The 24,953-nt window shown below is 45.1% G+C and overlaps 1 protein-coding gene across 5 annotated transcripts; it reads left to right on the forward strand.

Annotated features, from left to right (window-relative positions):
• The first annotated feature begins 90 nt into the window (after positions 1–90).
• ZBTB1 (zinc finger and BTB domain containing 1) lies at positions 91–24,675 on the forward strand. 5 transcript variants are annotated; one of them, XM_027895335.1, is made up of 3 exons: positions 585–643; positions 10,192–12,103; positions 22,833–24,675. In XM_027895335.1, exons 2-3 carry the CDS (start codon positions 10,212–10,214, stop codon positions 22,867–22,869), a joined length of 1,929 nt encoding a protein of 642 aa, XP_027751136.1. In that variant the 5' UTR covers positions 585–643; positions 10,192–10,211; the 3' UTR covers positions 22,870–24,675. The 5 variants fall into 5 exon arrangements, with proteins under 5 accessions (XP_027751135.1, XP_027751136.1, XP_027751132.1 ...); XM_027895334.1 differs by lacking the exons at positions 585–643; positions 22,833–24,675 and adding an exon at positions 91–188 and having other exon boundaries at positions 10,192–13,470; XM_027895331.1 differs by lacking the exon at positions 22,833–24,675 and having other exon boundaries at positions 10,192–13,470.
• Positions 24,676–24,953: the final 278 nt, after the last annotated feature.

The following is a 24,953-nucleotide window of genomic DNA, read 5'->3' on the forward strand; positions in this document are numbered from 1 at the left end:
GATACTTTCTCACGCAGCTCGCAGCGGTTTTCTCGCCTTTAAACTGTCCCACGCGGGGGCCGTGGGACTGCGGGTACAACCCCCCAGCGCCGGACACCCACACGGTGGACCGGAGCCTCCCCGTCCGCACCAGTCGCCGCTGGTCCGAGGGGAAAGCAGGGACACCCCGATCCGTGGAGCGAGCCCGGGTGCGCGGGGAAGGGGCGGATTCCCGGGGCTGGGAGAGCAGCGGGGCGGGACAGCCCGGGCGCGGGGTCCCGGTGGGCGCCCGCCGCGGGTCCGGGGGGCTCCGCCAGGGGCCGGGCTTGCGGCACACGGGGAGGGGGCGCCGGCAGCGCCAGCCCGCGCCGCGCCGCGTCCCCGGCGGCATGGGAGGAGAGCGGAGCGCGGCAGGGAGCCGCCCGCCGGGGCCCGGCATTGGCGGCGGGAGGCGCAGCAGCGCTGGCAGCGGCGGCGCCGGGAGCCGCGGCCGCCGAGGGGAGGGGTCCGGCCCCGTGCGGTCGCGGCGGAGCCGGCGCTGCGGCAGCGGCAGCGCGGCGGGGCGGAAGTCCTTTGTTGCAGCCGCGGCGGCAGCAGCAGCAGCAGCAGCAGCGGCGCGGACACGGCTCTCCCCTCGGCGGCCGCCGCTTCGCCCCGCGCCGCGGTAAGCGGGGCCCGGCGCCGGGAGCCGGGGAGGGGGAGGCGGGGAGGCGGCCGCAGCTCCCGCCGGCGGCGGGAGGTGGGAAGTGCCGAGCGGCGGCGTGGCCCGGCGCGGCCCGCCATAGTGTGGCGGCGGCGCTGCCAGGTAGGGGCTTTCCAGCCGCGGCCGGTGCCTGGGCCGGCGGCCGCCGCGGTGACCTTGCGCCCGGCGGCCGGGCCGGGCACAGCGCGGGTCGCTCGGAGCGGCGCCGCCCGGGCTGCGCGGGGGCCGAGCGGCGGCGCCGCCGCGGCGGGTCCGGCTCCCGCCCGCCTTCCCCTCCTTCCCTCCCTCCCTCCCGCCCGCACTGCCGGGGCCGCGGCGGGCGCGCTCCACCTGCGGGGCGGGCGGGGGGTCGGGGGATGCCGCGCTGGGGAGCGAGAAGCGGCCTAGGGAGGTGCAGGGGCGTGAGGCGGGGAAGGGAAGGGCACCGCGCCGCCCGGGTGGCTCCGGGACTCGAAGTCGCGGTAAACGTCTCGGGAGCCGCTATCGCGCCCGCCCCCTGCTTCCCCCACCCCTCCCCGGTGGGTCCCGCCGCTTCTCTTCCTTTTGTCTTTACGAAATAAACACCCCAAAACTTCGAGCGAGTTGCGGTGGTTCGGCGAAAAACGGAGCGGAGCCGCAGCCCCAGGGAATGCTCCACCCTGCCAGGCGGGAGACTTGGGTTTCACTCGGGGCTGGCAGCGCGCTGGATCGCCTCGGAGGCGGCTGGAAAGGAAGGGGAATACTTTTATCACATTAAAAACAAGCTCTGTGCCGCTCTGGGAGCGGTGTCGACACTCTCGTTCCTCAAAGGACTCATCTTTTCTGTTCGGATAGAAAGGTAGTAAAGAGAGTAAAAGGGACTGAAAACTCATGTGGGTTTGGGGCTGGGGTTCTACTCCTTTCTGTTTTTCAGGGTTTTTTGTAACTCACATTCTCAAGTTTGGCTTGTTTCGGCTGACAGATGAGTGCGGGTTCCTCTTGACACGTAGGCATTTGGTATATGGGTAGCATGGCTTGGATGCTGCTTAATATTTGGATGTTTACTGGCAGGTTATGTCATTTGCTTGCATTATTTCCCTCGCACTAGAGTATCGCGAGGCACAGCACACACTGCAAAACTATCTGGGGTTGCAACAGTGCGGTGTTCTTTAGGCATTTAATTACATTAAACAAACATTCCTTTAATTAAAGGTGTTTGTTTAACATTCCTCATTACAGCTCTTGGAAAAACCCACACAGCAGCCGTGAGCAGGGGGATGCGGGCTTCTCATTTTTACCAAATTACAACTTAAGCTTTCATGGTGAGTGGGGGAGAGGCGTTGGGACCATATGGCCTTGGGGAAAACCGGCCAAACGCGAGCGGTTGCAGCACTGGCAGAGATTTTCCTAGGCAGCGGCACAGCGAATTGACAAGATTGTGGAGAGATTTTTGGGTGACTGGCCAGAGAACCTGAGGAGTAACAAGTAGTATTAATTGCACTCTGCTGCTGTTTGAGGTAACAGGGAACCAGCAGGCACCGACCCGCGGGGGTTGGATGCAGGTAATGAAGACATGGGTTTGTGCTGCGTGGGAAGCTCAGAGAAGTAATAGAAGACACTTCTTCCTAGTAGCCGGAAAGTTTTGTGTGGAATAAGATCACAGACTTAACAGATGCTTCAGCTCTGCTTGCACAAGTCTTTTCTTCATCAGACTCAACCACTGTTGTCACTGGCACAGGAATTTGCAGTGATTATGTTGAGAGTGCTCATGCCAGCCAGGGATTTGTGTTTTTAGATGCTTTCTTACTTGAATGTGAGAAGCCACTTCTTTCATAGATTTCCGTTCTTGCTGACAGTGGAGAGCCCTGAAAATCCAGGATGGACAAAGCCACAGTAGTTATTTACCTGCTGGATGGAAATAAAATAGCTGCTCAGAACTGAGATAGTGAAAGTTACCTGACAAAAGCCCGGTGTCCTTTCTCCTAGTTGTTACAGCTGGACCTCTCACTAGAGTCCTTCCAGACCTCACACTTGTGTAGCATGAGAAGCCATGTATTCATTTTTCAGTTTGGCCAGTGGTTCCCCAGTGGTTGGGTTGTCCTGCCCTGCCTCTGCTTGGGCACGGTAAACACCATCACGCAGAGTTCTGCTGTGGACACAGCATGTGGGCACAACAGCTGACATAATTTGCATGAAGACCGTTTATATCCTCATATTTGTCTGGTAATTTTTTTCTTTGTGCGTGCTGTGTCACTGCAGAACTCCAGAATTCACTGGCTGTTACCTTTTTTACCCATATTAAACCTATTTAATTGGATGGAGACCTTAGTAGCCTTAGTTTTATTTTTAATGTGCTGAAAGTAAAATGTGAAACATTTAAGACCAGAAAGAGTCAACGAAATCTGTAGTTTGCTTGTGTGTCACAAGTTACTGTGCTTCATTCACATGCATCCAGCAAGTTGTTAAACTGAAGTACGACCTGTATTTAGCCAAGGATGCTTTCCTGGAAGGCACTTGTGACTTCACTTGAGGGTCTCAAGACATGGTTAAACCACTAAGATGCCTCCTGCAGTTGAAAGTTCGTGTAAGTCGGAGAGCCTAGGTAAAAAGGCTCATCTTTCTGCCACAAGGCATAAATTGGATATAATTTTTTTCCCCACTAATTGTTTCTTTTAAACATATCATTACCTTGTTGCCTGGCAGCTGTAAAGGTGACAGATAAAAGATAACTGTGACTTTCTAGAGTAGTCCTTTTTGGCTAGCAAGTTACATTAAAGGACTGCATAAGATCTTTCTAGTACTTTTACTCCCTAGAACTGATCTTAAGTTGTTTGAAGTTGAGATGGGGCTTTAGCACAAACTCCCTTTTCTTAATTTACTCTGTCAAGCTTTTATGACATTGTATCCTGTGTCTTTTGAGGAGTGTTCTTACCTAAGACCATGTAACACATTTTAACTATTCTCAATAAGCAGTTGAGAATTGTAACTTGCTAAATTTTGACGTCTGTGTCTCATTTGTGGACATGGAGGCTGAATCAGCAGAGAACTGCTGGCTGAGGAGGGGATCGAGTGGCCCAAAGAGCTCGTGGCTGGGGGTTTTTGGAACATCTGACTTTTCCCTGGTTCAAGTGTCATAAAACTTGGTTCTTCTCTCTGTTGTCCAGGAGTCTGTTTAAAATGAGTTGATTCAGCCATCAGGATGTGTCTGAAGATGAGTATCTCCATCATTGGAATAATCTTCCCAGCTAGCACACCTGAGGCAGCCGATTGGAAGGGCTATGGGAGGAGGGTAAATTATACCTTCAGTCCTTCATAGCCTGAATAATGGAGCTTAATTACATTTTCCCTGTCAGTACATGGAATTTTTCCATAGTTATGTTAATTCATGACCTAGGCTATGCTTGCAATGCGAACTTAGCCACTCTTGAGGTGGACGGTGGTCACCTGGCCCCAAGTTCTTTGCTGGCTTTGCAGTGTTTGTGTGAACTGAGGCACTTGGGACTGTGCAGTCCCAGAGCAGTGTCAGTGGCTTCCTATTGACTTTGTTTAGGTAAAAGTTGTAGCCTGTTGAGAGCTCTGTGGTTGATGCGGTAGCTGAACGCTTAAAATCCTTGGGCATCACATGGAGAATTTATAAACCTTGTGTAGGATTTTCTCTGCAGCATCTTGATGCTGTCATTTAGGAATCAAGGCTCTTCGGTGGATCTGACCCACAGAGGCAAAATACTTTAGGGAGGAGAGTTCTTGGGAACCCGTGGCAGGGTGGGGTACGGTGTCAGACTGCGATGGGGGATTTGCTTTCTGCTGCCCACCTGCTTGTTTCTTTGGGTAACTGGGCGTTGTTTGCTTGAGGTTTTCCAGCCTCGTTTTCTATTAGCACCAAATTCTCCACTCCTTTATTGCACTTTTGTCCAGCCTGTTCTTGGTTTCCAAAGAAAAGCAGCCAGTAACTAACAATGTAAGCGCTATGTTTTTGCCTGCTCAGCAGTGGAAATGCTGGGTTTTGAAAACCACCTTCTAATTTTAGGAGCCGAAAGGCTCCTAAATTCTGAACCTTGTGGTAAGTCTGTTTTAAAGACAGAGGAGCTAGCAAAAGAGCTTTACCAGTTCTTTGCTTCAGGATCTTCTACTTCTTTTGTTTTAAAACATCTCAGAAAACTCTGAATTTGAGGAAATGACAGCATGGAACTGTAGTAAATACCTCTCTCTTCTTTTTTTGTTAGCAGACTTACAAACAACATATTTGGTTAGTGTAGTAGTGCAACTTACCTTGTTCATGGTCACATCTGAATAGTATGTAAGTGGTGTCTCAAAAGAAAAAAATCTAGTGGCAGACAAAGAGCTTGAATCAAAGTGTGGCCTTGTAAAAATAAACATTGACTAGGGCAATAGAATGCATATGGAGACTTGGAACTTGAAAATCAGAGTGAAAATACCCAACTCAGATATCTTCAGTTTTGTATCGGATGCTTTCCTAGCACATTTTTTCAGAACACCTCTGCATTACTCAGCACTGCTTACAATGTGGCCCGGGCTGCATTTACTGCACAAATCAATCCTTGCTGAAGTTGGAGCTACTTGTGTTCCTTGTGGCTTTGTGAGGTTGGTGCCTCCAGTACTGGGATGCTTCACAAAAGGCTAGTCCATTGGACAAGTGGCTGGCATTTCTCCCCTCTTTAAAATAGAAGAATCAGAGAGGATGAGAAATAATTTAAAATGTTGGATTGACAAACTTGCCTGCATGGAGCTTTACTTTTCCAAGATACTTGGTGTTTAATACATACAGAGGATAGCTCCCACTGGCCTTAGTTGCTGCTGATGGTGTTTACCTGTGTGAATAAACTGGACATCCAAAAAATGGGAGCCAGACTTAAAAAAAAAAAAGGTTGAAGTGACTTGTCGTGGGACTGGCAGCAATGGGATGATGTTCTCCAAGAAGTGCTCATTGCTGTGAGATCCTCCTTTTTGTCCCCTGCCTCCCATTCACTTCACATCCTCCAAATGCTTTGCCACATGACCAGGGATCTTGTCTTGCTGCTGCTGAGATCCAGGCCTGGACAGATCCAAAGGATGTGCTGAGTAAGGGAAATTTTACTATGATCTATACATAATATATGTATATACATAATACATGATATGTAAATGGCAGCTGAATTAGTCCTGCATTAATTACAGCATTTCTTGTGTACACATTTAACTTTGAAATCTTGTGTTTTCTGTAAAAAGACCTGCTTTTATTCTAATGCCTGCTTTTTTTTTTTTTTTCCAAAGCAAACTTCAAAAATAGTTTGCAGTACTGAACCACCCACATGGGTGATGAATGCAGATCACTGCCACTTTAGCAATTAAAGTAACAAAATAATGATAAACGATCATTTTCTGTGAGCTTGCTCTCGATGGGAAGGAGTTTGTCAGGAAGCCTGTGATGCTTGCTGATAGCAAAGGGATGGCAGGATTGGGGATTTGAGGTGCAGTTCCTGCTCTGAAGGGGTGAATGCTATAATTGTTTTCCACCCATTCCCCCAGCAAAAGCATCTCTGTGTTTTAAGCCCTTCTGCCCTAGGACCTGCACCTTGGCTTTTCCCAGTCCCTTGCCCAAGCAGCTTCCCTCCACTGTTTAGACCCTCATTGCCCCCACTTTTAATTCCCACTGCTGCTTCCTAATCCCAGTCTCCCCTCTTGCCTCAGCACTCCCCTCCCAGCCTGCCTCTCTCCACCCTTCAAACTTCCAGAGGTTTTCCATCACATCCTTCTTACATTTCCCAGTCTCCCTGCATTTTCACTACATCCCCTCCTGGATCTGGCTCTCCATCAGCTAGAACTGGGCATCTTCTCCATCCAGCTACCTGGAGGGATGATAAAGCCCAGCAGGGAGTTGTCATGTGGATCGATCTCCAGCAAGCCCTACTATCAGCTCCTGCCTTTGTGGAGGAGGCACATAGGATCATGGAATTGGGTTGGAAGGCACCGTAAAAGGTCATCTAGTCCGGCCCCCTGTACTATGAGCAGGGGCATCTTCCACTAGATAAGGTTGCTCAGAGCCTGACCTTGAATGTTCCCAGGGATGGGGCATCTACCACGTGTCTGAGCAACCTGTGCCAGTGCCTCACCACCCTCATCTTAAAAACTTCCTTTCTTCTGTCTGCATCAACCCCTTTGTAGTTTAAAACCATGGCAGAGCTCTGTGCAAAAAGGGGGTTTCACTGCAGGTGGGGTGGCTCAGGCAGGCCCCCGTGTACAAAGGAGCTGCGAGAGGATGGAATGTTCTCAGCCAGGCTGTAATCTGAGATGGTAATAACTAACAAAATTTTTAAGTGTGAATAAACTGATATTTTTAATCTTTTCTCCCTCAAGCTTATAGCTTGGCCAAATTCAGGCAGATTTTTATATCATGACAACATATCCAAGAAATAACGCTTCCTCCCACGTAAAGTGTCTCTTCAAAGATTTTGGAAGAGAAACTTTTTATTTTTAAAAGAATATTAATCTACATATATGAAAACTTTTTCTTAGCTTCATTTTATGAACCGTTTTAGTTGACCTTTTCTGTGGAAGGAGTGGAGGGGCAAATAAATCAGTCCAAAGTAGACAACTCAGAAGGAAAGTTTTGCCTTTGCTGGTTGAAATGTGTTAGAGTTTTAAATAGCCCAACCCAGGCGCTCATGGTGGGAAGTGCTGGCAGCTGTAAATACATGGTTACATGCAGCAGGTTAATACAACATCCAGAGGGAGGATGCCATTACTTTCATTAACATAAATAACCCTAAACAGTCTTTTAATACTTACATATAGTACTACTGCAGTAGAAGCCGGATATGCATCTGAGCACTTTGCCATCCTGCTCAAGCCACCTCATGCTCCAGCTGTTTCTTCCCAGAGTTCCCGGGAGGAAACCATTGCCAAAGGGTCTTTTTTGTGTGTTGGGACCCACATGCTGAAAGCTCTGCAGGAATTCCTCTGTCAGGAGGAGAAATATCTTTCACCTTTCTAAAAGAAGAATACTTAAAAAAGGCGAGTTTGTGTGCTGGCACTCATCATTCCCATCATTTGGAAATGCTCCCATCTGCAGGTGTGTGCAGATAGTTTGTGGCCACCTTTTTGGTACAGGCTCGCTGCTTGGACTGCTGTTTTGCTGTCGGTGGACATGATGGAGTACTTTTAGTGTAGAAAAAACACAATTAAACAATAAATTTAAAGCTTGTCACTGTATGAGGATGGGGAGATTAATATGAGTTGTCCTGAGACTTTTCTTGTTGTGTTGGGAGTTTACACCACGAGGTCAATTGTACCTTAGACTCTGTCATCTCATTTTCTCACTGGTTTTCACTTTTACAGTGTGGAAGTTGAAGTCAGTTCTTTGTCATTATGCAGCTGCTGTTCTTGATACAGTAGACTGAATTACATTTAGCATCTAATGAATTGCCTCAAGTCCAAAACACGTTACCCATGGAAGAATATGAAGTACACTTTTATTATTATTTGATGTCAAGAGCTTTGCTATGCAGAAACATCTGAAATTACCCAGTGACCTAGACAATGATCAATGTCTGTAGAAAAGGTGTGAAGTGGTTTCAGAGATTCTCCTACTTTCAAAGCCGCTGTTTTGCAAGTTAGCGAGAAAGCCATTAAATGAATTCCATGCAACGAGTTGCATTTCTAAAGTGAACATCACTGGGCCAAACCGGTCCGAGAATTATTATGGCAGGGTGCTTGCCTGGAGTTCTGGGTGTGGAGGGCTGGGCTGAGAGGAGAGGAGCAGCTGCCATGCAGATGCTCATCATCAGCTGTAGTTCAGCCCAAATCTCAATGTTCCTGTTGCCAGACAAGGTCCTGTGCTGGTGGTGATCCAGAGGTACTGCTGGATGAGTTGGCAGTGGGGAATATTGCTGGGTGGGGTGAGCATGCTCTTGTCTTGGGAGCTTGAGTGCGTTTCCTCCGTGGCAGTCCTTTGTGGAATGGAGAACGTGGACTTAATGTCAGGTCAGGCTTGCTGCTTAACAAGCCAGGCAACGCCTATGACTTGCGAATTCAACAGTAATTGTGGAATTTAATTTCTCTACCCATTTTTCCCCCTCGGACATGTAAGCTGTTGGGGGAATAAGAAGAAAAAGGGAGCATTTGTGTGTGTATTGTGTTTAAATTTTGTACAGTTGAAAGAGTTGGTTGCAAATCAATCCATGCATTTCACTGAGTCATAAAATGCCATTTAATGTATGTCATTTCCTAGCTTGTACTTTATTTGTACAACTCTCTTACAGTTATTTGCATTGTTTGTGATAACCTTTCAAAATGTTAAGAATGCTCATTACTGCTTTATGTTTTTCATTTCAGTTAGGGCGTTCTTTGTACCTTCTTTTGGTTTCTCACCCCCTCACCCTGTGCAGATTATGTGCATCAGTAAAGGTTTTCCTAAATGAGTCGTGACTAACTGTTGGATCTGGCCACACTTGGTTAAGTTTATCTTCTATAAATCAAACGCACATCTCCTGTATACAGTGCATTTCTTCTCGATATTTTTGTTAATATAAACCAATATGTTTTCTTCCTCTTTTCTCCTGAGGACAAGTTAGTCCTTTCACTTACAGCAACCTTCAGCACTCACAGGCCTTTCTCCCCAGTCCTTGTCAAGGCTTCATTTCACCGTGGCTCCACCTCTGGCCTGCTTGGCTCTCTCAGTTCTCCATTGCTGAGTTTTTCTTTGTCCTGTTTCCCATCTACGTGTTTTGGTAACGTTTCAGCGCTCTGAACTGGTGGTTTTGAGAGCAGTTGGAGGCACGGCGTGCACCACTTCCTGCCTGTGCAGCCCCTGTGGCTGTCACGCAGCTCGCATGGTCACCATCTGCACGGGCTCGTACGTGGGACGTGCCACCGCAGCCGGGCTGCCCTCTGCTTCTCAGAAGGCGTTTGACTCTGCGGTTCCTGGTTTGCAGGAAGGTTGAGACAGTCCCTGAGCTGCCATGAAGGGCAGAATGTGTGGAGTAGCTTGTGTGGGTGCTCCCACTGATGCCTCTTAGTTTCCTTTAATGAGGAGGGACAGACCAGTTTGAGCCTGGCCTGTTTTCCAGTATGAGTTGCATCATGTGCCGTTGGACTGACAGGTTAAAAGGCAAGTTGAGACTGAAGAGTGGTTTCTGACAGGCAGCTTACCTTGTATAGGTGTTGTCCCGGGGCCATCTTACAGAAGTCTACCCTGTGAAGTTTTTGAAGTTCTGCATTCAGAATTCATATCTGCAAATCTTGGCTGGAGGACTTCGAGATATATTTGCTAATTTATATTCTAGCAGCATAGCTCTGATTGACATGTGTGGTGGTTATGTTTATTAGTTTACTAGTCTTGTAAGTCTAGTGGTGAGCACATGGAATTATGTATGTTTTCACTGGCATCAGTATTCATAAGTAGTTACCAGCAAAGGTCTCCAGACAGGAAGCTGTACCGCAAACTGTCAGAATAGGAAGATCTAGAGAGCAAAACGATGGCAGTTCCTCCCTACGTTTAAGTAGGTTTGGGGTTTTGTGCTCGTGATTTAACAGATATCTTCTTCTCTGTGCAGGGCTGTAATCGAAGTACAAGATGGCAAGAACCAGCCATAGCAACTATGTCCTTCAGCAGCTAAACAACCAAAGAGAGTGGGGCTTTCTGTGCGACTGCTGCATCGCTATCGATGATATTTATTTTCAAGCACATAAAGCAGTCCTTGCTGCCTGCAGCTCCTATTTTAGAATGTTTTTTATGAACCATCAACACACTACAGCCCAGCTGAATCTAAGCAACATGAAGATTAGCGCTGAATGCTTTGATCTTATTTTACAGTTCATGTATTTAGGAAAAATCATGACAGCCCCTGCCAATTTTGAACAATTTAAAGTGGCCATGAACTATTTACAGCTATATAACGTACCCGAATGTCTAGAAGATATACAGGATACAGACTCCTCTAGTTTAAAATGTTCATCTTCTGCTTCTAGCACCCAGAATAGCAAAATGATATTTGGCGTGCGAATGTATGAAGACGCGCTCGCTAGAAATGGCAGCGAAGCGAACAGGTGGGGCATGGAGCCGCCAAGTTCAACAGTGAATACGTCCCATAACAAAGAGCCTGACGAAGAAGCTTTGCAGCTAAACAGCTTCCCCGAGCAGCTGTTTGATGTCTGCAAAAAGAGCACCACGTCCAAATTCTCTCACACGAAAGAGCGCGTGTCCCACTCGCGCCGGTTTGGAAGGAGCTTCACCTGCGACAGCTGTGGGTTCAGTTTTAGCTGTGAAAAGCTACTGGATGAGCACGTGTTAACGTGCACCAACAGGCATTCCTACCAAAGTGCCAGGTACTACAGTACTGAGAAAATAGACTATAGTGAAAAGGACTCTACTTCTAAAATGATCTCCACACAAACAGAAAAATACAAGGGGGATTCGAGCCAAGCCGCAGATGATTCTTCATCTCCCGTGTCAAACATCACGAGCAGGAAAAGCAGCACGGTTGCCTCCGAGACCTCAGGTGAAGAAGGAAGCAGAGCCTCTGAGAGGAAGAGGATTATCATCAAGATGGAACCGGAGGACAATCCTACAGATGAGCTGAAGGATTTTAATATTATTAAGGTGACGGATAAGGACTGCAACGAGTCTTCCGACAATGACGACCTGGATGATGAACAGGAAGAGCCGCTCTACAGGTACTACGTCGAGGAAGAGATGAGAGAGAAGAGAAATGCTCGGAAGACTTTAAAGCCCCGTTTGTCCATGGATGAGGATGAAAGAAAGTGTTTGAAAAGTCCACGGCACCTTAACAGGAAGGCATCTTCGGTGCAGGAAGACGTGGAGAACGCTCCCTGTGAACTTTGTGGGCTAACAATCACCGAGGAAGATTTGTCCTCTCATTATTTATCCAAACACATAGAAAATATATGTGCTTGTGGCAAATGTGGTCAAATACTGGTCAAAGGCAAGCAGTTACAGGATCATGCACAGACCTGTGGAGAACCCCAGGATCTGACCATGAACGGGGTCAGAAATTCTGAGGAGAAAATGGACTTAGAAGAAAACCCTGAGGAGCAGTCGGAAATAAGGGATATGATGTTTGCAGAGATGCTAGAGGACTTCAGGGACAGTCACTTCCAAATGAACAGCCTTCAAAAAAAACAGTTATACAAGCATTCTGCCTGTCCTTTCCGATGCCCTAATTGTGGTCAGCGTTTTGAAACTGAAAACCTGGTGGTTGAACATATGTCCAACTGCCTGGAGCAAGATCTGTTCAAGAACTCCATGTTGGAAGAGAACGAGAGGGATCACAGACGTAAGCATTTCTGCAATCTTTGTGGGAAAGGATTCTACCAGCGCTGCCACTTGCGGGAACACTATACCGTTCATACCAAGGAAAAACAGTTTGTTTGTCAGACATGTGGGAAGCAGTTCTTAAGAGAGCGCCAGTTGCGGCTCCACAATGATATGCACAAAGGCATGGCCAGGTATGTCTGTTCCATTTGTGATCAAGGCAACTTCCGAAAACATGACCATGTACGGCATATGATATCTCACTTATCAGCTGGAGAGACTATATGCCAGGTCTGCTTTCAGATATTCCCAAATAATGAGCAACTGGAGCAGCACATGGATGTTCATCTGTATACATGTGGAGTATGTGGAGCAAAATTTAATTTGAGGAAAGATATGAGATCTCACTATAATGCCAAGCATTTGAAAAGAACATAAGCGTAAACATACTGTTAAAAGCATTAAGTTGGCAGCAGAGAGAACACCAAAGCAAAGCATAAGTATAGTAGAAAAAAATTGAAAAGGAAAAAAAAAATTTGAAAATAAGTCTCTTTTTTTATTATTTTTTTTAAGACCCTCCTAACCATAGGTGTCTATTTAGGCTCATTAAGTATATAGCTTTGAAAAGCATCATGTGTTTAATTATTACATTTTCACTGTTTCCTAATACCAGTTTCTGTTCTTAATTTTATTGTTTTACTAAGTAGATATACAAATCATTATTTTTAAACTGTAGATTAAAAGCACAATGTTACCCCTTCACTGACTGCTATTAAACAGTTCTCGGATCCATGTCCGTAAGATGAGTGCTTTAATATTTCCATGCGTTGTTTCTTCATGTGAAAATTTTAGATCACAGCGATTAATGTGCAAGAGAATAATTGTTCTTAATCCCAAATTAATTTTCAAAATGAAAAAAAAAAAAAAAAAGCCAAAACAACAATGCCAAGAAATAATCCTTTGTGCTCTGCCTCTGCCGTAAGGGCAGAGCTGGCTGTCCTGGTCCCCTGCCTCTTGGCTTTGTTGGAATGTGCATCCCAGAGTGAGAGCACATAGGCTCAGTTAAACCTCTCAGGCTTGGACTGGGAGTGCACAAAGGGAAAGGGAGTTACTGACTGTCGGGATAACCCAGGAGTTCCCAGCACAGTGGTGGTTTTCCAGACTTTAAGTCCTAGCAGAACTGCTCAGCTGACATTGGCCCTTCTTTTACTGTCTGTACCTCTGTGGGTATATTTAACCTGCTTATCCTAACATACAGGGGAGGAGTGGCCGTGGTGGGTTCCTAGGAATGCAGCGTGGCCATGTGCACTGGAGACTGCATTCTCAGCCTGGCTGTGAACCGTGCCTGGCTGCTTGTGTTGGAAAGTTAAAAGCAGGATGGGTGTGAAGATAGTGCCATTGCTTGGGTGGGGAGGGGAAGGGGGAGTGTGGCTCACGTGAACCTTAGTTTTTTTGCCTCTTGTTTTCATGATACTTTATGAATGTTTTGTTTCTCAACAAGAATATAACAAGAAAAGACTGCAGAGTTTGCTTAATAAATGTAAAGACATTTTATGCCTTTTAAGATTCCTTTCTGACTCTAGCAGAGCCCTAATCTGCGTAGCTTGTCTCTTAATTTAATTGAATTTAAAAATCCTGCTAAGTACCAGCTGACATCAATTCAGTGAGGCACTTTGGCCTTTGAGAGAACTATTGGCTTTGACTCCTAGGCACCAGCTGTCTAAACCTTTGTTAAGGGTGTGATTTGTGATGGGGGGGAGGAGGAAAGGATCCTGGATGTAATGGTAGAGAAAATGATTAAAAAATAAAACCTAGCAGTACTTTCTCCCAGCAGATCTTACTTTATCAGAGAGGGTGGGTAATGCTATTTCCTACTGAGACGTGGAGGGAGGAAAGTAATTTAGATCAGCAATTAAGGCAAGTGGATGAGATGATCATTGTAGGTCCCTTCCAACTGAAATACTCTATCACCTCGTGTGCCAGTGGTGGGGTTGTGAATAGGAGCCAGGAGCTGAGGGTCTACTCCAGGGCTTTCATGAGCTTGTTGCTGTCAGAGTTGAGTTTGTTTCTTGGGGATTATGAGGAGTATCGAGCTTTAATGTTAAACTATTTAGAGAAATGAACACAGTACAGAATCTCCACTATAAGTGTTCAAATCAGTATGAATTGCCTTGCATTTATTCAGTTTTAAATGTTCATTAGGATTTCTCTTGGCTGGGAGATGTGTGCATTTCTGCAGTGATGGAGGAGGCTCCCCCACCAGACTTCAGTCCTGACGTGGCAGCTGGCCCTGGGCACCAACTGCTTCGGGTGCAATTCAGACCTTTAATGTTTTGCTTTAACCGCTCAATCCTGTGTTTTCTCGTGTGATGCTGAAACCAGCCCAGTCCTGATCAACACTGGGGCCAAAAAGAGCACAGGCATGGATGCACTCCAGCTTTGCAGTTAATTCAGAACTTCACCCCTTAGGATTTATTCCATGCTCCCCATCCCAAACCAGGCTGAAGCTCAGTGTACAAGGGTTCAAAGAGTAAGTGGGATGGGTATTTTAACACCTTTTAGCACTGGAAGTGTTGCTAAGGTGATGATGAGACTCTTTGAAAGACAAAATATTTGGCTATAATGATTGTCTTAGAGTGAAGCAGTTAGGTGCTGTAGGGGAAGAGCTGGGGGGTTCATACACTGCACACATGCATGTTATCCCTCATGATGTCAGCTGTGGCTGGATTGGGAAAAGCAGTCAAGGGAAGTGAGGGAGAACTGGAGGGCACTGGGGGAGTTGGTGGGGGAGTCTTGTGGCACTGGAGTAGTGGGAAGACTGAGTGGGAGAAGAGATCCTGAGTGGGAGGGAGTGGCAATGGCAGCGGGGCAGGATTAGAGCTGTGCAGTGGGAAACAAATCCCAAAGGTGGCATGGAGGGGGTGGCTGGAGGAGTGGATAAAATGTCCTGTAGACGCCTCTGAGACCGGAGTGAGAATGACTCAGCTTGGCTGGGAGAGCTGTCGGCCGGAGCCATGAGCTCACTACGGCACAAACGCGGATTCGGAGCTCGTAACAAGGACGGCGACCCAGCTGCCCCAGGGGCTGCAGGGCCACAGCACAGCCCAGATTAAAGACCTTGTTGAAAAGGAGGAGGTGACCTCTGCAATCTAAGGGATCACTCCTGAATACAGTGAAGGACTAAGGGTGATTTATGGAGCCTGCTGCTCAGGATCAGGAGCCCTTGTTAACAGTGTATTGGTCTGAACTTGACCCAGAAATGTTTCCCAAAAAAAGTGACTTCCTAGTGTAAGTAGACCTGCCAACTACAGAAGTTAAATGGAGGAACTGGGAATGATGGTATTTATGTGTACTTATAAACACCCTGGAGTACCTTTGTTTTCAATTACAAGCTGTGTTGTAGTAACAAATAAGTTTGTTAAACCTTTCCAACTGAACTTGCTGTTTTTTCCTCTTCTAGTGAAACAAAACCTTGGAGTGCACATGTATGAATGTCCAGACTAAGGCTCACAAAGAGCATGAATTACACTGCAGGGAAGTTTAAGAGCAGATCTACTTATATGTAGGCAGAGAAAATCAAAATGACTGAAGTAGCCCGAGAAGTGATCAAGGGCAATATAAGAGAACAAATCAAAGGTGCTAAGGCATAAACAAGTCAGCCTGGCTTGCAAGTAGATGGGGAGAGTGTTTAAGGAGACATGTAAAAGCGTGCAGGGGAACAGCATGGGAGCATTGAAGAAAAGGCCTGCAGTGACAGAAGGAATTTGGCTGCTGTGAATGGGGAGAAGGCTTGGGTGCTGAGGCAGCCTTGGGCTGGCCAGTCCTGACTGTCCTTTCCAGAATGGGACAGCATCCTCAGGAGAGTGAAGTGATGGTGTTTCATGATAACAGTGATTTAATGTGGAGACAGAATGAAAGCAGACATGGAAAAAAAAAAAATCAGCAGCAGTTACGATATCCTAGAAGTTTTGCTGTCACTTGAAGGGGAAGCAAAAATGTTTCATTAAGAGTTCTGTTTCCTCTGATTTGTACTTTTCAGTCACATAACATTGTTCCTTTGCATCTACTTAGTGCACTATGGGGAGTGTTAGAGTGTTAAAGCACTTAAGGATCTTTAAAACTGGAGGTGTGAGTGTATCATATTGCACAAGGCATAGCCAGAAAGAAAGATTTGCTGGGTTCTCTAACTTATATTTTTGAGCCATTTGCTTTTCTTATTTTTGGAGGCCTTCCCTCTGTTCTGTTGTTTTTCTCATTTTGGCAGTGGTGTGGGCTGCAACCCTGAAAATAATTTATAAGTATCCAGCCTAGCTCTTAGCTTTCAGGATTTACTGAAAGGTTAAAAAAGGGAGTTAATGAAGACCTAGAATGAGCTTTAAAATATCACAAAAGCTGTTGCACTTCTTTCTCAGTTTCAGAGGAGATTTTTCAAATGTTAATATATATATACTTGTAAATGCTGATTGGCAACTTGTTGGTTCAAATAGTATTTACATTTGTGTATAATGATATTTGTAGCCAGGTCTGTGGGGAAATCTTCATTTGAGTAGATCAGAACATCCTAGAATTCTAAGAATTGAGGCTCTTGTTAGGGGTCTTCTCTATTTAATATTTTCAGTTGACGGTGAAAATACAATTCAGCATATTTTTTAATCAAAGCTGAAGACAGAAAATGTACTGCCCTGGATAATATATTAAAAATACATTGCTATAAATGAGAAAAGTTTGACTGCAGCATTGCATTTGAATTGCATTAGTGCTAAACCATCAAGAGTCTCAGCTATTGGTGAGGACATGAGTTTGCTCCTGGAGGCAGTGCCACCTTGAGCCCTGGCAGCCCCTTCTTCCTCCCTATTAGTTTCAGCTCTCATATCCCCTGTGTGCCACCCTCTCTTTTGTAAAAAAGGCACGCATTTATGTAGCTTCACAATGAACTGAATCCAAAAATGGGCTTTTTTTTATTCCCTATGGGGCTGTTTTTTGGCTGGACCAGTTTCCCGCTGTGCTTCCCTCTCCGTCTCTGTGTCAGATCTTGTGCAAGCACAATAGAAGGGGTGGCACGAGGGGAGGAATGAGTGGCTGGGAGGGGGCTCGTTTGCTTAAACAGCTGTACCAGAAGTCAGAGTATGTCCCGAGTTTAAGTCGGTCTCTGTCTCCCCCAAGCATCCTCAGGCAAGCTGAACTCTTACATTCGTGTCCTGTTTCCTGATAAGGAAAAAGGCAGCCCAGCTTCTTACAAATGAGACACATCTCTGCTATCTGCCCTCTTCGTGAGAACTGGAAACCTTCCTGCCTTCAGCTCATCCCACAAATATGCTCTGGAGCTTTCTCAGTCCTTCTTGAAGCAGGCTGTGTAGTGTTCTGCGCCACTGGGCTTGTGTGGTTGGCCTGGCCCGGGGCCAGGAATGAGCTGGGCCCCTTGTCTGGCCAAACACCAGAAACAGCTCCCACCTTCCTCTGGCCTTCATGCCCTCCAGCTGTGGGCCCAGGAGCAGCTGTGGAGCTCTCTTGCTGCCCTCTGCCCCTCACTGCTTTTTGTAAGGGGAGAAAGTCATCTCATTTTTGGTCTAATACTGGAAGCTCAGGATAATTCCCTGTGTAAAATAAGGAGATGCTGGCAGTATCTGTTACCGTCCCCATGTGCCTGCTCCTGACTTTTAAGTACTTCTTAATCTGAAAATGCTAAAAATCAAATCTGACTTCCCTAGTTCTCAGTTGGTTTGATACTTCTCACAGACTTGGAAGACCTACAAGATGAAGCATGACTAATTTGACTTTATAAAGTCTGCTGAAGGCTAAAAATTAGGAACGTGTTTTTAAAAGCTGACATTTCTGTAGTTCTCAGCTATGAACCAGTTTTCTGTATTCCAGTTTCCAAAAAAATCCTAAAATTTTGCTGTGCAGTGTATTCTTGAGACATGTGAGTAGGCTGAGATTTTGTAGGGGAAAGATGGCAAAAATCAGTACACATTTTGTAAATTAAATGTCTTTTGCCACTTTTACAGTCACTTCTACAAATCTGGAATTAATTGTGATTTTATTTTTTTCACAAAGAAAGACAAATCTTAATTTGTAACAGGACAACAGAGCTCATGACTCAGGAGTCACTTCATCATGACTATAAATATTCAACCCTGAAACAAACAGCCCCATGTTCCTTTTCATGTACTTGAATGACTAGTGCCAATTTTACAGGAGAAAAGCTATCAGATATTTGTTTCACTTATTTTTGCCCTCAAGTGTCTTGTAGGGTGGATTTTTTTTTTTTTTTAATTAAAGACACAGGAAAACAATACTGTGCCTCATGCTTTTAGAGAAACTGTTTTCAGTAACTCACACACATCCCCGATATAAGAGTAGCTGGAAATACGTTTTTAAAGTTTCATATTAATGTATTCAAGGGAACATAACAAAATTATGAGATGAGAAATCAGCAGGTTTTGACTGTCTGCTTTGTGTAGCCAGCGTGGCACACCTCACCCCGGGAACCTCGATGTTCAGACGTGGTCAATGTCTTTGACTCTCTTTGCAGGAAAATGAAAAGGTTTAATCCTTTCCTGTGCCTTCTGGCTTACTGAAACCATAGCCAATCTTCCTGCAGCTACAACCACAACAACAGTGCTGCACCTAGACTTTCTGGTGGGAGAAAAAAAATAGTTCAAGGGTTTTCGTCTTTGACAGAGTCCTGTTGCTGCTGTTGTTTTCACTCAAACTCAACTATGATTTGCATCAGTGAGATTTTGGGGTGTACTTTTTTTGTATGCAAATAAGACATGATCTTAGATAAGTGTATCTTGTGGTTCTGTAGATATCACAAGACTCCTGACAGGCAATGAGAAGAGAGCATTCCTTAAAGGCCTCCAAATCCTGGAAGCTATGTGGATTGTAGGAAATCCACTGGAAATCAGGACTGTTGTAAATCCTTGGTTTCTCAACTTGTCTGTCAGGCAAAGTGCCACCAGGGTCAGCCATTGCCAAGGTCTCTGCAGCAGCAGCGTTGCCAACATGAAAGATGCAAAAATCAGTCTTTCCTCTTTTCCCCCATCTCCCCTGATGACAAGGTTGCTCTTTTAAAAATGTATCCCTTTGGCCTTCTGTTTTTGTGGTTTTGTTGTTTTTTTTCCATAATGGGAAGCTGTGCTTTCTTCCTGTTTTAAAGCAATGACTAGGGCTAAGAACCTGCCTTTTTTAATAATTCTCACATGTTCAGCTGAACGTACACAACTCAGTAATACCTGTTCTCCCCTTTTTAGGTAACCATCCCACTACGTTGCAGATGGTCACCAGTGGGACTTCTGCTTCTGACTCCCCAGAAAATGAATGGGAGAAGTAACATAAGGTCCCTCTCTCCATGGCAAAAGCCACAAAGACCATGAAAGTTTGTGGAAATGCAGATACACTGGCTAAAAATAGAGTTTGCTGAATACCATAGATTGCTTTTGGTTTTGGCAGCAGATACACCAGACTTCTGGTATCGGTTACGCTCCTCCCTTTTACACAAGTCATCATTGGAGCATTTATTCAGATTCAGCCTCTGCTCCCTCCCTGCCTCTGGGTTTCTTACTGGTACCTGCTGGTAGAGAGTCCCAGCTACCAAACTGTTGAGGTTCTCTAGCCATTGGTTATTTAATTGCTTATGCAAAGTAGTGACATTTTAAGAGATAGAATCTAAAATATCCCTCCTTCGGGAAAAGGATAAATACAGTAGTACTGGAGGAGGAGGAAATACAGGGTAGGATCCTTTGGAGCTGATGAAGAAATTGTCTTAGTGTGCCCCACAGCCCAGGAGAGAGCTCGGATCTCTGTGCTGCATTGTTATCAGGTAGATTAAATAGAAGCTGTGTACACTTACATATGCTGTAAAATATGACACAGTCTGCATGCCTGCAAGTCTGAGGGTTAGCCCCACCTAGTCTGCTTTCAGACGGGGTGGTGTTTTACTTAGATTTTAGTGACTGTTGCTACCACAGTCACTACTGCCAGAAAAGACGGAGGTCCTGATGAACAGTAACTTAAAAGCTGGAGATCTTAAGTAATTGTTACAGTTCTTTCAGCTTCAGTTTGCTGTGCAGAGAGTTAAATAGTTCAAAGGCAGTTTCCTTTGGAGAATGTTTATTTGATCAAGTTCAGTGTGGCTTTAGACCCCAAATAGAAATACCAACTTCAAACAGAGCACTACTATGAGAGTAGGAATAGTCTAGTGTGGCCTTCCAGACGTCACAAGCTATGTTGGTTTGTTAGACAGAGTCAAAACAAAGATGTCCCTTAGAACAGATATACATTAACTCAGTGTAGTTCACACACCACATCTTTTATCTCCCATCTGCTTCTCTCCCTTGTCATTTGGGCTGTGCCAAAGTAACTGAGACCCTGAATGAACCATAGACTTCCCAATAAGGAGTGTATATAGTGGGATTGGACCAGCCAAGCTACTTAGATCACTGGAGAACAGGCTGTTTTGAGTGCTAGTGCTCCTGTTTACCGAGTCTGAAGTACTACATCCTTTGGATTTTGGAACAGTGCTTATCTTTGCTTCTTGATTCCCTTTATGCTGCAGAAAGCAGGCTGAGGAAGAACCCAGTTGGTGCTTCTCTTAAACAGAGCCTGTAAGATCTTGTTAGCTGGGAGGAGTTGTTTTTTAGTTTTTGTCAGGTTCTTAGCCGGCTGAATCTTCAGACTTTTAATAAATGCACTAAGCATTAAAAAAGCATTTTTAATGCATGATGAGATACACCAAGTTCAGCCACTTCACGTAACAGTCGAACCCACGCAGATGCTGTTAGCATAAGTACACGGTATCGTGCCAAATCTGGAGAGTCATCTTTGATCTGTCTCCAGATCCTCCTTTTATTTGTAAACATCCAGCTAATCACAGGCTTCCTCCGACTTTGATGAAGTGGAAGGAGCTGCATCCTCTGTAACCTCTCCGAAGGGCTGGAATTCTGCAGATGTTCAGGGATACGGGGAATGGAGCTGTGGGCGCCATCTCGTGGCTCGCTGGGAACGCGCGTGTTCCCATTCCAAAGGCTCGAACGTTTCCGCTTGCTGAGAGGAGGGTGAAGCTGATCCTCCTGCAGCTGTGCATCCCCCAAACAGCTTCTGTTCTTAGGGCAGCTGGGGGATTTTAGAGCCTGCGAGGGGGGCACAACGTTTTACCTCTAATCTGGCTTACTGTGGGCTACAAGCTGTCAGCTTGTAGCGCCAGCAGCTCTGTGTGCTCACCACCACACACCACCACAGTTGGCACTGATTAGCAGTATTTTTGCAGTCTCATCGGAAAAATATTTAATATTCCCAGGCAGCCCACCTTCCCGCACTCAGAGGTGGTCCCACACAGCACAGCCGATGTGTTTGAGGGTGGTGGTGTAATGAAGTTCAGTCGTGCGCGTGAGCCGTGTGTGATCTGCAGGCCGGCATCCTAATAAACAGCAATGCTAAACACTGATGTTGCCCAGGGAAAAATAACGCTCACATGCATACTGTAGTTAGAATGGCTTTTTTCTCCTTTGTTAATTTACAAAAAAAAAAAAAGAAAAGAGGCACTCCCTGACTTTTGAGCAAGTTATATAAGAGCTACTTTGCGATAACAGCATCGGTCCAGTGAATTCCCCTCCTAGATTTTAAGAACGTGTAAGGTAGACACATGGATTTGCCACCAGAACCAGCAGTACTTTGACAGCAGTAGTTTGCCCAAGACCTGCTTCCCCTGTCCACATCACCCTCACGGCAGGAAACAAAAGCCTTTTGTCCCAGTGTGCTTTTTTTCCCCCCACCAAGTGTGTGACACGGCACAGAGGGCAGGTAGAACATGCCGAGCAGCCTGGGCCTGGCACATGCTGTGGGTGAGGGCCTGGCCATGTGTCACACGGGGCTCCCCGCAGTGCACACCCAAGTGTGGAGCACCACTCTCCAGGCTTTCCCCTTGGAGGTGTGCCAGGAAGTTCAGCCCTGAGCTGGCCTTGAGGATGCTCTGGCAGGTAAGTAATGCAGAGAGCTGATAAACCCGGCTTCATGTGCAGCCTTGAAGCCTGCCCTGCTCTGCAGCGTAGACAATAACCACTTGGTCCAGGACTGCCACAGTGTGCACAGAAACATCAAGTGTAAATTAGTAGTGGATCAGTCATATACTTTGTACAATGTGATTTACATATCCAGAGAAAAAAGTCAGTGTACCAAAAAAACCCCATGTCCTCAAAAGTTACATTCATGCATTTCCAATTCCTTGACTGTTCGTATCGGATACAAAGCTGCTCATATTTGTCAAAAAATAGTTTGGTCAAAAGAGACAGAAATTTTAAATACTTGTATAATTTATCTGCATTTAACCTAAAATAAGAATTTGAGGAGGAGGGGGCTAAGTAAATACATAACAGTTACCTCTGAGTTAGGCAAGGGAAAAAAAAAAACAACCAAAAATAAAGGCAAATGCGAAGCAGTAAGAAGTATTCCATAGTGAGCATGTTCCAAGCTATGAGAAGTCCAGGCTGAGGGGAAATAATACTCATGCAATTTTTTGAGCATCCACTAAGCCAAGCCATAAACCACCGCTGGAAAGTAACACACACAGGATCAAAAATAACTTCTGTGAGGTTTGGCAAGTGAAGTTTCTCTTCAGCGAATCTTTAGCTGTTTTGAAAATGGAAGGCAAAGGAGAAAGAAACAAACAGAAGTTTCTGAAACAGTATTGCAGCATTGTTTAAGGTTGTGTTTTGGTGGGGTAGGGGTTGAAGGAAATGAACTGTATGGCATTTAAAAAGAGCTCCTGACTGTGGTGGGTGCTCTGAATATAACTGAAGGATGGGTATTTCGAGTAAAACCACACATGGTGAGGTGGGAGGGACCACGTCGTGCTAGCAAATACAGTACTGCAGTGTGGGCTTCTGACTTTTAATATTTTTCTTGCATTTCTTTTCTGCATGGCAGTAGTGAAATAGGGACCTCTAAGCTTCTGAACAACTGAGAGAACCAGGTTTGAAGAAGACATGAGGAAGAACTGGTCGTCAAAAGATTTCATAAAACTCAGAACCACGTGTGCCAGATCTGAGTTGGCACCACCTTTGCTTTTTTGACACACTGCAGCAATCGCAAAAGGCACCAAAGCAGTCAAATTAGAACATGCAGTAAAAGTTGTTTTGGACTCTTCTCTGTATTATAAAACTTACCTACTTGTGACTCTTACTTACACCTGTTACAAACAAATTTGAAGTCTTTCCTGGAGCAGACAGCCAAAAGAGGCAGATGCCAGGTGTTCAGGGCTGCACTGAAATGAGTTTGCAGAATTTGCTATTCATGTGCTGGAGTGCTCCTTTTCTGAAATGAGGCTTCTTAGAGCTGCTGTCAAAAACTGTTTAGATTTTTTTAGTTAAAACATTACAAGTGTATACTCATGTACAACGCTAAACTATCAAGTGTTAAAAAAAAAAAAAAAAAAAAAAAAAAAAAAAAGAGAAAAAGAAAAGAGTACAAGGTGAAAAAAAATCTTAAAAACTGAGGACAGAGGGGCCCTGAGGAAGGACAGGATGGTGAGAGAGATCCAGCTGACCTGATTCCCCCTGCTGCCATGATCATCACTTGCAAGCTGAAGAGGACCTTCCACGAAGCACAGTGCTTGTATGTGGAAAGTAAAGAAATGGTGCTCTGGTCTTATTACAAGAATGGTGAAAAGTTTTTTACCAACAAGGAGATGAATAAATGTGAAATAATCTTCACAGGGCACAGGGTGCACCTTGTTCTGCATCTAAGCCTTGCAAAAGCTGGCTTGAAGAGGAGAATCAGGCATTCATGTTCAGATTTGAACATCTTAGGAATCTCTAATGTTTCCAGCTAAATTAATGGGGGAAAAAACCCACTCAGTGAAAAAAACAATAAGGCAGTAAATGCTTGAAATTAGAGCAAGCATGGATTAGAAAAATATTAATTTCTTTTGCTTCCCCCAGACAACAGTGGATCAAATTAAGACGTAAGCAGACAAAATATGCTGATTATATTCTGCTGTAGTTACGCATCTTACCAATTCTACTCATGATTATAAAAGGATGTTTCATTGTTCACTATAACTGTTATCTCAAGAAGAGTCTGTCTATAATTTTATTTATATTTGGCATCATTTTCATTACTGTTGTTACCAAGTGTGTACAATATTGTCTGTATTGCAGCTTGTATAGGGCATGTGTCTGTGCTTGCTTTACTCTTTTTGAGTTTATAAAGTTGCTATACAAATGCAAGAAAAGATGTTCAGGTATCTTTGAATGTGGTTGCTTAATCTAATTACATAGCCCCCAAACTTTTAGCATACAGATGTCGAAGGCATCAGCTCTATTAACACATAACATCTTAAACATTAATACAGGCAATTTTAAAAGCCTTCAGTGCAGTATTGGAATGCTGACACTTCTGCCCCAGTGGCTCTAGGGAGCAAAGGGGAAGACTGAATATCTGGGCAAAGCCGGATACCACCAGGGACTCTACATGGAGAGGGCACAATACAGGTGGGAAATCTAAATGAAAATGGGATGTCCTTTCCATAGAGAACCTGCATGGTAGGACCACCACGAAGCAGAGAAGGGAAATATTATAGCACCACCTAAAGACAGGCCTTCAACAGTATACAAAGTATAGGACACCTAGAACAGGCTGTGACTGTTCTGTAACTCAGCAATTGTAGTCTATGTAGAGTATCAGTAAAGACATTCCAAGTTAGTTTTCATAATCTTTAAAGCTTATTCTGTGCTTTGCTACAGTATCTTTAATAAAATAATCTTACAAATCTGCTTATTATTTTCATTTAATTCCATTTTATACCTGAGTTAATAACAGTCCTGGCAACAGGGTGAAGTTCCAGTTACCATCTGCTTCATCTGCTCCTGCGTTTTTCCCATTCACCTGCTAACGGCAAGAGGGAAAATGGAGATGAATAAAAATTAAATAATCTTAGGAATAAAAAAATAAGAAAATATTACAGCACCGCTACGGTTTTAATTATGAAAATTCCTCACACTAAGTGTTGAAGTAAATCTGAGAGACTAATCCCACTGTATTGATCTC

Source organism: Empidonax traillii, unplaced genomic scaffold (assembly GCF_003031625.1).
Source record: "Empidonax traillii isolate 1590-97213 ecotype Southwest subspecies unplaced genomic scaffold, ASM303162v1 scaffold457:size789790, whole genome shotgun sequence".
NCBI classification, from domain to species: domain Eukaryota; kingdom Metazoa; phylum Chordata; class Aves; order Passeriformes; family Tyrannidae; genus Empidonax; species Empidonax traillii.

Excerpts from the sequence above, each read along its gene's own strand:
- ZBTB1 (XM_027895334.1), top strand. The coding sequence starts at position 10,212 with ATGGCAAGAACCAGCCATAGCAACTATGTCCTTCAGCAGCTAAACAAC.